The sequence below is a fragment of the Oncorhynchus tshawytscha genome, linkage group LG27 (assembly GCF_018296145.1).
Source record: "Oncorhynchus tshawytscha isolate Ot180627B linkage group LG27, Otsh_v2.0, whole genome shotgun sequence".
In the NCBI taxonomy this organism is placed as follows: Eukaryota; Metazoa; Chordata; class Actinopteri; order Salmoniformes; family Salmonidae; genus Oncorhynchus; species Oncorhynchus tshawytscha.
Genome location: NC_056455.1, coordinates 17,533,650 through 17,550,620, shown reverse-complemented (window position 1 = coordinate 17,550,620; position 16,971 = coordinate 17,533,650). Strand labels below are relative to the sequence as shown.

The 16,971-nt window shown below is 40.9% G+C and overlaps 1 protein-coding gene across 2 annotated transcripts in view; it reads left to right on the top strand.

Annotated features, from left to right (window-relative positions):
* LOC112234117 (forkhead box protein K2-like) overlaps nt 1-16,971 on the top strand; it is a 32,602-nt gene that overhangs the window by 11,755 nt on the left and 3,876 nt on the right. For both annotated transcript variants that reach the window (XM_024402117.2, XM_024402115.2), the window contains exons 3-7: nt 1,710-1,860; nt 8,505-8,651; nt 9,898-10,091; nt 14,326-14,525; nt 16,567-16,848. In XM_024402117.2, the coding sequence (XP_024257885.1) occupies nt 1,710-1,860; nt 8,505-8,651; nt 9,898-10,091; nt 14,326-14,525; nt 16,567-16,848 (974 nt within the window). The remainder of the gene's footprint in view (nt 1-1,709; nt 1,861-8,504; nt 8,652-9,897; nt 10,092-14,325; nt 14,526-16,566; nt 16,849-16,971) is intronic.

Here is a 16,971-nt window from a genome sequence, read left to right as displayed (position 1 = left end):
ATATTGGCTTTCTGCCAGAAGTCAGTGCTAGATGAGTTCTGTACTAGATGTCGACTGATTATGATACCGATTATTGGAGAACCAAAAAAGCCGATACCGATTAATCGGACAATTTTTTTATATTTTTTATTATTATTTATTTATTTTATTTGTAATAATGACACTTACTTCAATTAAATCAATTTAGTCTCAAATAAATAATGAAACATGTTCAATTTGGTTTAAATAATGCAAAAACAGTGTTGGAGAAGAAAGTGAAAGTGCAATATGTGCCATGTAAAAAAAATGTAACATTTTAAGTTCTAGAACATATGAAAGCTGGTGGTTCCTTTTAGCATCTAATAACTACAACCTAAAACTTCTTAACTGGGAATATTGAAGACTCAATATTTCCAGTTAAGATGTTTTAGGTTGTAGTTATTATAGGACTGTTTCTCTCCTTACCATTTGTATTTCATAGACCTTTGTCTATTGGATGTTAATTTAGGCACTTTAGTATTGCCAGCCTAATCTCAGGAGTTGATAGGCTTGAAGTCATAAACAGCGCTGTGCTTCAAGCATTGCGAAAAGCTGCTGGCAAATAGAGAAAAGTGTGGTTTGAATGAATGCTTACGAGCCTGCCGCTGCCTACCACCGCTCAGACTGCTCTATCAAATATCTAATCATAGACTTAATTATAATATAATAAGCACACAGAAATACGAGCCTTAGGTCATTAATGTGGTCATATCTGGAAACTATCATTTCGAAAACAAAATGTTTTTTCTTTCACTGAAATACGGAACCGTTCCGCATTTTATCAAACATGTGGCAACCTTAAGTCTAAATATTGCTGTTACATTGCACAATCTTCAATGTTGTGTCATAATTATGTATAATTCTGACAAATTAATTGCGGTCTTTATTAGGAAGAAATGGTCTTCACACAGTTCGCAACGAGCCAGGCGGCCCAAACGGCTGCATATACCCTGACTCTGCTTACACTGAACGCAAGAGAAGTGACACAATTTCAGGCACCGCATTGATTATATGCAACGCAGGACAAGCTAGTTAAACTAGTAATATCATCAACCATGTGTAGTTAACTAGTGATTATGTTAAGATTGTTATGAACACTTGAAATCGGCCCTAATTAATTTGCCATTACGATTAATCGGTCGACCTCTGGTGCGAATCACCCATGAATTCCTACTAGCACATCTGCCAATCAGCTACGGCGCATTGCACCGATGATGGAACTGCTCCAGATACATTGAAGAATGGAAAAAATAATATTGTTTTCATTTGATTCTAGCCAATCATCAGTGTTTATCTCCAGATTATTTGTTTGCTTCAGCTAATGACAAATCCTTAAGCTTTTTCTGCTGTTTTAACTCAACTTAATGCCTCATGAAACACTTTTGCTCTCCTTTCAATATGAGTTAGATCATGTGAGTATTTGCATAGGTGGTGTATACCAGTCTGACTGCAGGCTACTGCAGGAAAGGGTACAGATAAGCTGAGTCAAGATATTTATTTTCGTGGGGCCCCCTATTCCCCAGAATAGCTTGGCTAATTGTAAACCATTGCTTGATTTCAGTGGATCAATTAGGCAGTTTTGATTGTAGCCTAAAAGTTATTATTATTCTTAGTCAGATAATTTTATATGTACTGTGTTTGTCATCATGCTGACTTGGTGACTAACGGTCTGGTCCTCTTCTTCCCCACAGTGCTGCCAACTCGTGCCCCTCCAGTCCCAGGGGAGCGGGCTTGTCCGGCTACAGGATGGGTCGCATCGTCAGCTCTGCAGAGCTACAGCTCATAAACGACAACTCCCAGTCAGAGAACGACAAGGAGGCCTCCGGAGGGGACAGCCCCAAGGTGAGCACCACATACAGAGAATCTCCATTGAACATGCTTTTAGTCTAAGGCTTAAATTCATCTGTGTCTGTGAAATGTGCATTTTTCATTTAGTGGCAATCAGCAGTTGAAACCATAATGTTATCCCCGCCACTGTTTTGGTAAAAAGCTGAGGGATGGAGCTGGAGAAATGTAACCGCTCTCAAATTCATAGATGGAGCTATGGATGCAAGAATTGACCAACCATGATATCATTATAGCTTTAATGTCATGAGGGTGTACAGTGTTTGTTTACATTTACTTTGTTTTAGTGCTGAGTAGGGTTGAACATTTTGGGGAATATTCAGAGGTGGAAACTTTCTGTGGGAATTAACGGGAATATATGGTAATTAACGGATATCTATGCAAATTAATATCAGTACCATTTAATGTTTTTTTTGCCTTGGATATATTTACCATATCATATGGAGACAGAAACATAAACCTTTTACATTATCATAAGTAGACATAATTGCAAATGGTTAAATCCTTCCAATAGAGATAGACTTATGAATTGAACTTTAATGAAATAAGTTGACTCTTCACATGGGATGATTTCACTGAACAACAAAAGAAAGGGAATATTGAATGATCCCCAATGATCCATAGCATCTCCCCCAAAAAAAACGTTTTCAACATACATCTGTAAAATTATAGTCTAGAAACTAAAGCATTGGTTGTCTTCCTGTCATGCTTCCATGTCTTCTCCCTGGATCTCCTCCATGTCCACCTCTTCAACATCAGACTCTGAGGCCTCATCTTTACTGTCACTTTCCAACCCTGTTGAGGATGGCTTGTTGCCAGGCTCAAAAAGCCTCAAATTTGCCTGGATGGTCACCACTTTTTTTCAACCCTTGTATTGGTCAGCCTGTTGCATGCTTTGGTGTGTGTGTGTGTGTTCTCAAACAAAGACCAGTTGCGATCTAAGATGGCTGATGTTGGTGGAATTTGGAGGATGATGGAGGCAACAGGGAAAAGAGACTCATATCCACAAAGTCCTTTCCGCCAGGTGGCTGATGAGATGTTGGCATGACTGCCATATTGCATCTCCATGCCAAAGCCCTTGCTTGGAAGTTTACTTCACCAGACTGCAAATAACCTTGCCCTCATCAAGGCCAAGGTGGCGAGACACTGTAGTGATGACACCATAGGCCTTGTTGATCTCTGCCCCCGACAGGATGCTCTTGCCAGCATACTTGGGGTCCAACGTATGCTGTGGTGTGTATGGGCTTTAGGCAGAAGCCTTCGCTTTCTGATGCATTTCAGAACTGCAGTTTCCTCTGCTTGGAGCAACAGTGAAGTGGGCAGGGCAGTATGGATTTCTTCCCTTAGATCTGCAAGCTGAGTCTGACCATCAGACAGGATGGCGTTGTCTCCCTCAATCTGTGCAACGGCTACTGTTTTAGGTTTCAGGCCGCTTAACACTCTCTCCCAAAATACATTACCCAGGAGGGTCCTCTTGAAGGGGCTGTCTATGTCAGCAGACTGATATATTCTTGGAGAGACTCCTTCACCTCCAGGAGACAAACATGTTAAACACGATGACAACAAAACCCCAACAGATGTTGCCAGGAAGCTTCAATGTGGTGCTCTTATTCTTCTCGCTTGGTGAGGTAGATTGCTTCTATAACTTGATGACCCTTCACATACCTAACCATTTCCTTGGCTCTCTTGTAGTGTGTATCCATTGTTTTCAGTGCTATGATGTCCTTGAGGAGCAGATTCAATGCATGAGCAGCACAGCCAATGGGTGTGATGTGAGGGTAGGACTCCTCCACTTTAGACCAAGCAGCCTTCATGTTTGCAGCATTGTCTGTCACCAGTGCAAATACCTTCTGTGGTCCAAGGTCATTGATGACTGCCTTTAACTCATCTGCAATGTAGAGACCGGTGTGTCTGTTGTCCCTTGTGTCTGTGCTATTGTAGAATACTGGTTGAGGGGTGGAGATGTAGTTAATTATTCCTTGCCCACAAACATTCGACCACCCATCAGAGATTGCAATAGTCTGCTTTCTCTATGATTTGCTTGACCTTCACTTGAACTCTGATCTCTGCATCCAGCAATTGAGTAGATAAAGCATGTCTGGTTGGAGGTGTGTATGCTGGGTGAAAAACATTCAGAAATCTCTTCCATTACACATTGCCTGTGAGCACCAGTTGCATACACAGCTCGAGCAAGACATTAATCAGCATTTCTCTGACTACGTTCCTCCATTGAGTAAAAAAAACTTCTGACTCCAGGAGGAATTGTGTTAACGTGTCTGATTCATAATTTTCACCTCGAATAGAAGTAGAGGGACTTTTGTCAGGGGTTGCTTGTGATTACTAAGGAAATTTTATGAACTTGGCCAGATGATTCTGCTTCTTTGGTGCATTCTTCACATACGATTTGGCAAATGTACACCGCTTTTCCTTCTACATTAGCTGCAGTGAAATGTCTCCACACGTCAGATAGTGCCTGTGGCATTTTCCTGTAAAGAATCGGGGGGAAAATGAGTAAAAAAAACAAGTACAATTCCATGTACAGATAAATACTTAGATTAAACAACTCCTTTTGTAAGAAATGTTTTAAAATGAAACGTACATGGAAACAGGTGAATTAACACTCCTCAGTTAGCAGGCTCAAGCCAGCTAAAACCCACATGGTAGCAAAAACTAACTAGCAGAAATTGTTAACAAGTTAGAAATGATTTAAACACTTTGTTGTAGGTTACCATTTACTAGTTAACAAAAAATCATGTATGTCATATAAAATATATTCAATAGCATCTCATTAGTGTGCAAGATCTTGAGAATCAGCTGTACATGTGATGGAAGAATGCATTGTGAATGCAGAGGGTTGCAACTCCATTGAATTGGGGATAGTTTAACCAAAATATGCCACAAGACCTAGAATTGCCTTATGTGTATCCCACAAAAAGGTTCACTGTTATAAGCAAAATTCCCCAAATTCCTGGGCTTAAATTATTATTTTTAAAGTTAGCTTATCTTCCCATGGAAAGTTTCCTTCGCTTTGCATCTCTAGTGCTGGGTGATTAGTGCTTTTTGGGTCGTTTTGGTTCTATTATTAAAAAATAATTGTGATAGTGCATTTAATGACAATTGTATTATGTGGATTGAATGATGTACCAACACAGAATAAAACATTTAACAAAAGTCCCATGATGGTAGTGACTGCCCATTACTGCACTTATTAACCATTTATTTACATTACTATTTACTTTAGAAATATTTAGAGATACCTCCCAAAGCAACTGCTCCCTATGCCTCTCACTCACATGTCTTCTGTCTCTTCTCTTCCTCTGTGTGCCCCACACAGACTGGACAAGTAGGCGCGAAATTGTTTATGGTCATGTTGGTTAATTACTGCGCTAATCTATGTAAAATACTGGCCTGTAGGAAACTACAACTCTACTATATCACACAGTTTGGACGTGATCTGATTTATCTCTATTGGTAAAAAAACAAAAACATATCTGATGTTTTGGTTATTTGCTCAACACTACTTTTGTTTACAAACATTGGAGTAAAATGAGTTTGGATGGGGTATGACATTTGTACTAAGCTCGAGGCATTTATAAGTTGTATTCTTCAAGAATCAATGGGTACTGCAACTGCAGATTGCCCTTTTTAAATAAGTGCACACTTGAATTAATTGGAGAAGAAAGGTAGTCATGTGTCTGCCTGTTTTGGCATTTTAACTGATGCATGTGACAAAACAAACCCATGGTTGTCATCAAATGTAATTTGTCACATGCTTCGTAGACGAACAGTGAAATGCTTACTTATGGATTATTTTCCAACAATGCAGAGTTAAACATGAGATGAAAAATAATATACAAAATTGAGAGACACGAAGAATAAAAACCCAGTGAATTAGAAATAGCATGGCTATACATATAGGGAGTACCTGTACCGAGACGTACGAGGTAATTGAGGGAGCTATGTAATGTACATGCCGATAGGGATAAAGTGACTTGGCAACAGGATAGATAATGGGCAGCAGCAGATGTGCAAAAAAGGGTAAATGCAGCTAGTCCTGGTAGCTATTTGATTAGCTATTTAGCAGTCTTGTTTAGATGTCTTATGTCTTGGGGGTAAAAGCTGTTCAGGGTCCTGTTGATTTCAGACTTTGTGCATTGGTGCTGCTTGCCGTGCAGTAGCAAAGTGAACAAGTCTGTGGCTTGGGTGGGTGGCTGTCTTTAACAATGTTTTGGGCCTTCCTCTGACACCGCCTGGTATAGAGGCCCCACGTGAGTCAAGATGCTGTCGATGGTGCAGCTGTAGAACTTTTAGAGGATCTGAGGGCCCATGTCAAATCTTTTCCGCCTCCTGAGGGGGAAGAGGCGTTGTCGTGCCCTCTTCACGACTGTTTGTGTGTTTGGACCATGATTGATCCTTTGATGTGGATACAGATGAACTTGAACCTCTCAATCCACTCCACCACAGCCCTGTCGACGTGAATGGGGGTGTGCTCACCCCTACGTTTCCTCTAGTCCATGATCAACTCATTTGTCTTAGACGTTGAGGGAACGGTTGTCCTTGTCCTGTGAATTGGAGTGTGTCCAGGGTTTCTGAGATGATGTTGATGTGAGTCATGACTAGCATTTCAAAGCATTTGATGGCTACAGATGTGAGTTCTATGGGGAGATTGTCATTTAGACAGCTTACCTTGGTATTCTTGGGCACAGGGACTATGCTGCCCTACCAAGCAAAAAGGCAGTAACTGCTCATAGCGTGGAACTGAGAAATGTTTTTTATTTATTTATGTTGGTTTCACAGTAACGTTATGCAGTTACTGCTAACATGACCCCCATTGTCTCAAAAACACAATACAATAGAGGCAGGATGATTAAGCAAAAAACGACTAACTCATTTTTTACCAAATGAGCAGTTACTGCCTTTTGGCTTGGTAGGGCAGAATTGTGGTCTGCTTGAAACATGTATGTATTACAGGGAGAGGTTGAAAATATCAGTGAAGACCCTTTCCTGCTTGGCAGCTCATGCTCTGAGGACATGTCCTGGTAATCTGTCTGGCCTTGTGAATGTTTACCTGTTTAAAGGTCTTACTCACATTGGCTATGGAGAGTGTGATCACACAGTCATTTGGAACAGCTGGTGCTCTCACGCATGGTTCAGTGTATCTTGTCTCAAAGCGAGCATAGAAGGCATTTAGCTCGTCTGGTAGGCTCATCACTGGGCAGCTCATGGCTGGGTTTCCCTTTGTTACCTGTGATAGTTTGTAAGCCCTGCCACATCCAAAGTGTGTCAGAGCTGGTGTAGTAGGATTTGATCTTAGTTCTGTATTGACGCTTTGCTTGTTTGATGGTTCGTCGGAGGATGTAGTGAAATTTCTTACAAGCATTTGGGTTTGTGTCCCGCTCCATGAAAGCAGCAACTCTAACCTTTTAGCTCAGTGCTGATGTTGCCTGTAAGCCATGGCTTCTGGTTGGGATATGTACGTACGGTCACTGTGGGAACGTCGTTTGAGTTTGTTTTATTTTTACAGGGACAGTGCACATTAATCAACGTTTCAGTAAAAGTGCCGGTTTTAGCCAGCCGGCTAATTTTCAACCGCAGTCCCTCAGCAGGTTGTCGATGCACTTATTAATGAAGCCAGTGACTGATGCCCTCGGATGAATCCCGGTACATATTCCAGTCTGTGCCTTCAAAACAGTCCTGTAGCTTAGCATCCGCTTCACCGGACCACTTCTGGTCACTTGTGTGAGTCACTGCTACTTCCTGTTTTGAGTTTTTGCTTGTGAGCAGGAATCAAGAGGATAGAGTTATGGTCAGATTTGCTAAATGGAGAGAGGTGTATGCATTTCTGTGTTTGGAGTAAAGGTGATCTAGAGTTTTTCACTTCTAGTTGCACAGGTGACATGCTGGTACAAATGAGGTAAAACGTATTTCAGTTTCCTGCATTATTATCACGGCCACTAGGAATGCCACCTCTGGGTGAGCAATTTCTTGTTTGCTTATGGTCTTACACAGCTCATTGAGTCTAGTCTTATTGCCAGCATTGGTTTATGGTGGTAGAAAAATATAATGATAACTCTCTTGGTAAATAGTATGGTGTACAGCTTATCTTAAGGTATTCTAACGTGAGCAGAACCTCAACGAGACGCACACCCCCTCCCCTGAGCTTCCCCAATGCTGTTGTTCTGTCATGCCGATGTATTGAAAAACAAGCTAGATTAATATTTTCCTTGTTCCACCACGACTCAGAGAAACATAGGGTATTACAGTTCTTCAGATCACGTTGATGGGATAGTCTCAAACAGAGCTCGTCCGGTGCACGTTAGCCAGTAGCGCCGCCTACTTGGTGTCAGGGATTTGGGCCTGTTCTGGGATAATCAATATGTCCTTTGACTCATTGCCGTAAAAGTCCTCATCGAGGTTGGTGATGGCTTTTCTGGTTTCCAGAAGCTCTTTTCGGTCATCGGAAACGATGGTGTAAACATTATGTACAAAAAAAGTTAAGATCAACACCCAAAAACACAAAATAGTTCAATTGGCCAGGAGCCTGTGAAACGGCTGCTATTCCCTCCAGTGCCATTGCTCACAATATGTGCTATGCTACCTAGTAAATGACACCCTTTCTTCCTTCCTCTTCTTCCCTTTAGGATGATTCCAAACCGCCATACTCATATGCACAACTGATAGTCCAAGCCATTACAATGGCACAGGACAAGCAGCTCACGCTAAACGGAATATATACGCACATCACCAAAAACTACCCCTACTACAGGACTGCAGACAAAGGCTGGCAGGTGAGAAATGGTGTCTTTCAATACAAATAATTTCAGTGAAAATGGTGCATGTGAGGGAAAAGATCTGAACCTGTTTTGAATAGCATTAGGATTCCACCACATTTTCTTGTTTCAACATGATCAACATCCACAATACTAACTTAATTGACAGAGGGAAAATAAGTCTGTACAGCATAAACATGCATCATGTTTGCAACTAGGCACTAAAGTAATACTTGGCAAAGCAATTAACTTTTCGTCCTGAATAAAAAGTGTTTGGGGCAAATCCAATGCAACACATTACTGAGTACCACACTCCACATTTTCAAGCATAGTGGTGGCTGCATTATGTTATGGGTATGCTTGTAATTGTTAGAACTGGGGAATAAATGGAATGGAGCTAAACACGGGCATAATCCTAGAGCAGGGGTACTCTTACCGTATGAGGTCCAGAGCCTGCTGGTTTACCTGATAATGAATTGAATCAGTCCCTGATTAGAGAGGAACAATGGAAAAAATACAGTGGTACTGGTTTTGAGGTCGAGGGTCCTAGAGGAAAACCTGTTTCTCTCCGACACTGGGAGATGAATTCACCTTTCAGCAGGATAGTAATCTAAAACACAAGGCCAAATCTTCACTGGAGTTGCTTACCAAGTAGTCCGTGAATGTGGCGGAGTTACAGTTTTGACTTAAATCTGCTTAAATCTGCCAAGACCTGAAAATGGTTGTCTAGCAATGATCAACAACCAATTTTGACAGAGCTTGAAGAATTTTGAAAAGAATAATGGGCAAGTGTTGCACAATCCAGGTGTGGAAAGCTCTTAGAGACGTACCCAGAAAGACTCACATTCCTAATTGCTTTCAAAGGTGTTTCTACAAAGTATTGACTCACTTGTGAATAATTATGTAAATTAGATTACTATTTCATTTTCAATCAGTTAGCAAAGATTTCTAAAAACAGGTATATTGTGTGTAGATGAGTGAGACTTTTTAAATACATTTTGAATTCAAGCTGTAACACAACAAAATGTGGAATGAGTAAAGGGGTATGAATACTTTCTGAAGGCACTGTATATTAAGATGTGCTTGGACTAATATGCAACCTTGTAAAAGTACACATTCACTTTGGCTTCAAACTGAAGGGCGGTACATGGCTTATCCCAAATGTTTCCTTGTTGTTTTTGAGCATGTGCCATTGAACTGTGATGTGAATAACAGCCTTGGCTGCAGTGTGTTCGTACTAACACGACGGCGTATTCTGTTGTAGAACTCGATCCGTCACAATCTGTCACTGAACCGCTACTTTATTAAAGTAGCCAGATCGCAGGAGGAACCAGGCAAGGGCTCGTTCTGGAGGATAGACCCGTCCTCAGAGGGCAAGCTCATGGAGCAGGCCTTCAGGAAACGAAGGCCGCGGGGTGTGCCCTGCTTCAGGACCCCCCTCGGACCACTCTCCTCCAGGTATGGACCTACTCACTCTCAGGTTTCAGTCACACGATGAGCTCGCTGCATGCTTTACTGCAGGGGTCTCCATCCGGTCGCTCGTAGCCCATCTATCCACAAATCCACATTGACATTATCCCATCCCTAGTTAGCTCCAGTTGGCCTAAAAATGCCAAATGTAACACTCTCTGCCAATTCATTTCCAGCAATAGTTCCCCTGTATGTCTGTGTAGTGCACACATTTCTCTTCCATTCACTTTGTGTAGCCAGTAAGACAGAATGATAACTGTCTTCTGGGGAGACAGTAGGCTTGGGCGGCATACCATATACCGGGGTATTTGGAAACAGCCAAGGCATGGTTTTTCAATACAGTCAATATCATTGACTATTTTAAGTTTTTCTATATTTTTTTCAATATTTTGTTTTTAAGTAAATACCTGCAGTCAGCTTGTGTAATATGATAGGAGATGAAGCACATCGTGTTCTTAATTTCACCTGTCACATTATTTTACATTATGAAGCATAGTTCCCAGAACAGTTGAGCCAGTCATGTGGGGGGCGGCAGGTAGGTGGTTAGAGTTGGGCCAGTAACCGAAAGGTTGATAGATCGAATCCCTGAGCTGACAAGGTAAAAATCTGTCGTTCTGCTCCTGAACAAGTTAATCCACTGTTCCTAGGCTGTCATTGAAAATAAGAATTTGTTCTTAACTCTTAGAGCTACCCCCTATTTTTTTCAATTTCCGCCTGAAGACATACCCAAATCTAACAGCCTGTAGCTCAGGCACAGAACTAAGGATATGCATATTCTTGGTACCATTTGAAAGAAAACACTCTGAAGTTTGTGTAAATGTGAATTTAATGTATGAGAATATAACACAATAGATCTGGTTTAGATAATACAATGAAAAAAAGTTTTTCTTTTTATTGTTGTATCATCTTTAAAATGAACAAGATAAAACAAACATTCAGATAGGATGATGGGGACAATTTCAGTGAAAAACATAAGAGGGCAACAGTACTTGTGCAAAGTTTCAGAATGATAACTTCCAAAATGAGTGTGCTACATTACATTTATCATGAAGTCACCCAGGTGTCCCACACAAGTAGCCCAAATGTACCCAAGTGGCCAAATTGGTGAAGTTATACATTTTGAATGGATAACTATATACAAAATACCAAAATGGTATTCTAACACCCCCCTTTTTTTTTTTTAGAAAAAAACATTTAAAAAAAAATATACATTTACAAAATAACTTTCAATATTTGGAAGACCCTCAGTCCTCTACACAATATTATGCTGCTGATGCCAGGTGCCATAGCACATCCATGCCTGCAGAAATACATTTGGGCAGATGAACACCACTTGTGGCAGGAGCTGGATGAACCAGCTTCAGTGGGGGATGGACACCTTGGCACTGGGGGCTCCCATTCGGAGTCAGTGTCACTGTGAAAGAAAATGTTAAGTTAGAATAGTTTCACATATGAGCCCTGTATCAACAGGTATAATATGTATGTATGTATGTATGTATGTATGTATGTATACACATATATATACACATATACATATATACACATGTTTATTATACCTGTTGATACAGGGCTCATATGTGAAACTATTCTAACTTAACATTTTCTTTCACAGTGACACTGACTCCGAATGGGAGCCCCCAGTGCCAAGGTGTCCATCCCCCACTGAAGCTGGTTCATCCAGCTCCTGCCACAAGTGGTGTTCATCTGCCCATACATATATATGTATATATGTATATACAGTGCCTTGCGACCTTTTGCCACATTTCAGGCTTCAAACATAAAGATATAAAACTGTATTTTTTTGTGAAGAATCAACTACAAGTGGGACACAATCATGAAGTGGAACGACATTTATTGGATATTTCAAACTTTTTTAACAAATCAAAAACTGAAAAATTGGGCGTGCAAAATTATTCAGCCCCTTTGCTTTCAGTGCAGCAAACTCTCTCCAGAAGTTCAGTGAGGATCTCTGAATGATCCAATGTTGACCTAAATGACTAATGATGATAAATACAATCCACCTGTGTGTAATCAAGTCTCCGTATAAATGCACCTGCACTGTCATAGTCTTAGAGGTCCGTTAAAAGCGCAGAGAGCATCATGAAGAACAAGGAACACACCAGGCAGGTCCGAGATACTATTGTGAAGAAGTTTAAAGCCGGATTTGGATACAAAAAGATTTCCCAAGCTTTAAACATCCCAAGGAGCACTGTGCAAGCGATAATATTGAAATGGAAGGAGTATCAGACCACTGCAAATCTACCAAGACCTGGCCGTCCCTCTAAACTTTCAGCTCATACAAGGAGAAGACTGATCAGAGATGCAGCCATCAGGCCCATGACCACTCTGGATGAATTGCAGAGATCTACAGCTGAGGTGGGAGACTCTGTCCATAGGACAACAATCAGTCGTATATTGCACAAATCTGGCCTTTATGGAAGAGTGGCAAGAAGAAAGCCATTTCTTAAAGATATCCGTAAAAAGTGTTGTTTAAAGTTTGCCACAAGCCACCTGGGAGACACAACAAACATGTGGAAGAAGGTGCTCTGGTCAGATGAAACCAAAATTGAACTATTTGGCAACAATGCAAAACGTTATGTTTGGCGTAAAAGCAACACAGCTCATCACCCTGAATACACCATCCCCACTGTCAAACATGGTAGCAGCATCTTGGTTTGGGCCTGCTTTTCTTCAGCAGGGACAGGGAAGATGGTTAAAATTGATGGGAAGATGGATGGAGCCAAATACAGGACCATTCTGGAAGAGAACCTGATGGAGTCTCCAAAAGACCTGAGACTGGGACGGAGATTTGTCTTCCAACAAACAATGATCCAAAACATAAAGCAAAATCTACAATGGAATGGTTCAAAAATAAACATATCCAGGTGTTAGAATGGCCAAGTCAAAGTCCAGACCTGAATCCAATCGAGAATCTGTGGAAAGAACTGAAAACTGCTGTTCACAAATGCTCTCCATCCAACCTCACTGAGCTCGAGCTGTTTTGCAAGGAGGAATGGGAAAAAATGTCAGTCTCTCGATGTGCAAAACTGATAGACATACCCCAAGCGACTTACAGCTGTAATCGCAGCAAAAGGTGGCGCTACAAAGTATTAACTTAAAGGGGCTGAATAATTGTTTTGATTGTTAAAAAAGTTTGAAATATCCAATAAATGTCGTTCCACTTCATGATTGTGTCCCACTTGTTGATTCTTCACAAAAAAAAAACAGTTTTATATCTTTATGTTTGAAGCCTGAAATGTGGCAAAAGGTCGCAAAGTTCAATGTGGCCGAATACTTTCGCAAGGCACTGTATGTGTATGTGTGTATGTATGCGTACTGGGAACATAAGGTTGAATATATTATTATAGACCTGCTAGATCTACTGTCTTTATTATATTACAATAGACCAGCTGTATCTACTGTCTCCATTTCACTTTGGCCATTGTTGTGGGCCTGCCCTCCCCTCAACAGCCTCAAATAGGCTATTTTATATTATTAATTTCAAACAACGGCATTAGCATGAGAAGAACTTACCAGTCCAAAACGATGTCCTCTCCGTTCAAAAATATTCCTCCATTTGGGAATCGCTAAAGGAATCGTCCTCGATCAATTTCTTCTAAAATTGTGTGTACATCTGTATATTTAGACTTAGATTTAGCTTTCCCTGACTTAGTCGCCATACTGATTGATATATAAACAGCTGAATATGCGCTTTACCAAAACAATGCTGTGCGCAACATGCATTGCTCCTTCCGGTATGAAACTTCAATGGCGAATGACCCTCTTTACGCCAGCGTTTACTACATGGGTTGTTCTTCCAACACACAAACATTACATATTGCCGTTTACCTCAGCTCATTGGCTATCTACCCAGCTAGATTTCAAGGCGATCAGTGGTCATTGGGTTAAAATACAGTCAATCAATGAAACAGCGGGCAAATCTGGAAAAATATAACGGTACTGAATTTGGGAAAATACTGTGTATTTGAAAAAAAAAATGTATTTTGTAATATGTTTCATAATTTAAAGTAGCTCTCTTGATATAAAAGGTTGGACACCTCAGCTTTACTGTTAGATTGGCATGTTTGTGCCATCACCTTGTGGTCACTATAATATTCCCATTGGGAAAGTGTGACTGGTGGAGTGCGACTAGGGTGGTAAATTTCAATGCATATATAAATCTACGGTATTTTTAAAGCCTATCTGTTTTTCCCTTTCACAGGAGTGCCCCAGTCTCCCCTAATCACTCTGGGGTGCTCTCGGCTCACTCGAGTGGGGTGCAGACCCCTGACAGCCTATCCCGAGAGGGTTCCCCTGTCCCCATGGAACCAGAGCCCGCTCCTCCGGCCCTGCCCCCTGCCACAGCAGTCCAGCCCAAACTAGCTGTCATCCAGGAGGCCCGCTTTGCACAGAGTACACCAGGTGAGAGACGCCCATTTTTGTCCAATCAATTTATTTAACCAGGAAGGGCTCATTGAGATTTTAAATCTCTTTTTAAAGAGCATCCTGGCCAAGATAGGCAGCACCAAGTCATTACAAAAATTACAGACAAACATGCAAAACTACAAGTAATCTAGTAAAAACCATAGAATTCACAAGAGTATAACAAAATCAAAAACTGCAAATTAAAAACATTGACAGCTCAGGGAGTCAGTCTCAAGATCATTCATCAGTGATTTAAAAATCCCAATCGGGACAAGTTCTTCCAGTTTAAAAGTATTTTGTAAGGCATTCCAAGACGATGGCGCAGAGTACATAAAAGCCCTTTTACCAAATTCAGTTGGGACATTTGGAACAGTTAGTAGGATAAAGTCCAGCGAACAAAGAGTACCCACCACATTTCTGAACAATAAAAATGCCCAAATAAGAAGGTAGTAAACCAAAAATTGCTTTGTAAATAAAATTATACCAGTGACTAGAGATGGCCAGCCAACCCTGGTATACAAAGTGCAGTGGTGCGTAAGGGTTTTGCAGTTTAAAATAAATCTCAAAGTGCCATGGAAAAGGGTGTCAATTGATCTCAAACGCCGAGCGGAAGCATTCATATATAAAATATCCCCATAGTCTAGTAACGGCATAAATGTAGCTGATTACTAGCCTCCTTCTGGCTTCAAAAGAAAAACCAGGCCTTATTCCTAAAATAAAATCCCAATTTCAGCTTTTTTTAAAGTTGTTGAATATACTATTTAAAAGAGGCCGCCATCAATTAAAATTCCAAGATATTTCTAAGAGGTTACAACCTCAATCTCCTTGCCCTGACAGGTAGTAATAGGTGAAAGAGGTCTTTTTCTTGCATTAGAAAACACCATTAGTTTAGTTTTGTAAGTATTGAGGATAAGCCTCAATTGACACAAGGTATGTTGAACAGTATAAAAAGCAGTTTGCAAGTTCTGGAAATCTTTTGTAAGAGACGAGGTATAACCGTATCATCAGCATAAAAATGAAGTTGCGCATTTTGGACATTTTTGTCTAAATCATTTATATAAATAGTGAGTAAGACAGGACCAAATACAGAGCCTTGGGGCACACCATTAAAGACAGACAATTTAACAGACATAAGCCCATCAAATTGAGTGCACTGAGTTCTATCAGACAGATAGTTAGCAAACCATGCAACTGCATGCTCTGAAAGACCTACACTCGGCAATCTCTGCCTTTTTTAATATAGCATGATCAACTGTATCAAAAGCGTTAGAGAGATCAATACAAAGTGAGACACAATGCTGTTTTTTTGTCAAAGGCTTCAGTGATATCATTTATAACCTTCTTTGGTTATAAATGGTACATTGATAAAATAGAGTTAGTAAATAATAAACTTTTAGCTGTTCACACACAAGGGTTTCAAGTATTTTCACCAGGAGTGACAGCTTGAGATTGACCTATAATTATTTAAGAGTTGGATCTCCCCCCTTTTAAAAGTGGTAGGACAAATGCTGATTTTTGGAATTTCATTACATTCCAGGGTTAGATTGAACAGATATGTAAGTGGTTCAGCTATGAAATCAGCTGCCAGATTTAAAAGCAGGGATCCAAAAGATCAGGACCTGCAGGCTTTCTCTGATCTAAGGATTTCAGGGCTTTATGTACCACCTACACTGAGAATGGCAAAAAGCTAAACGTTTGACCAGCTCTCACTGGTTCATCCACACAGGGTTGTACAGAGACGGAGGACACTGAATCAAACAGCCTACCAGATGATACAAAGTGCTCATTGACACAATTCAGCAATTCAGTTTTGTCATATACAGCAACAGAGTCCTTCAAAACACATGATGTTAATTCATTAACATTACTGTTTCCAGACATAGACTTAATAGCCTTCTAAAACTTTCTAGGGTCATTCAGGTTATCAGTGGGAGCTAACATAACATTCAGACTTTGTTGGACTCTTCACCAATCCTATGTACAAATGTGCAGTCGTCACATGTGAATCCTCCGTTAAAGAAAGCTATTGTTTTTCCAGGCTCCCCTCTCAACAGCCAGCCGGTGCTCATCACGGTTCAGCGTCAGTTACCTCAGACCCTAAAGCCGGTGACCTATGCCATGGCCACGCCTGTGACTACCAGCACCAACCAGAACCAGCAGCCCGTCATGCAGACGATGCACGTCGTCCACCAGATCCCTGCCATGTCTGTCACCAGCGTGTCCGGGCTCAGCACCGCCAACACCTACACAGTGGCCACCCCCACCATGGTCACCCTCCAGGCTGAGCCCCAGGAGAACGGAGACTACTCAGAGGCCAAAGGTGAGGGCAGGGAAGGAGGATGGTGTAGTGTGTGTGGTTTCAGCCAGGTATATGTAGGTCTGTTTTACCCTTGACCAAAGCGTCTGTGTCTGTGTATATGTGTTGTCTTAGTAAATGTATCTC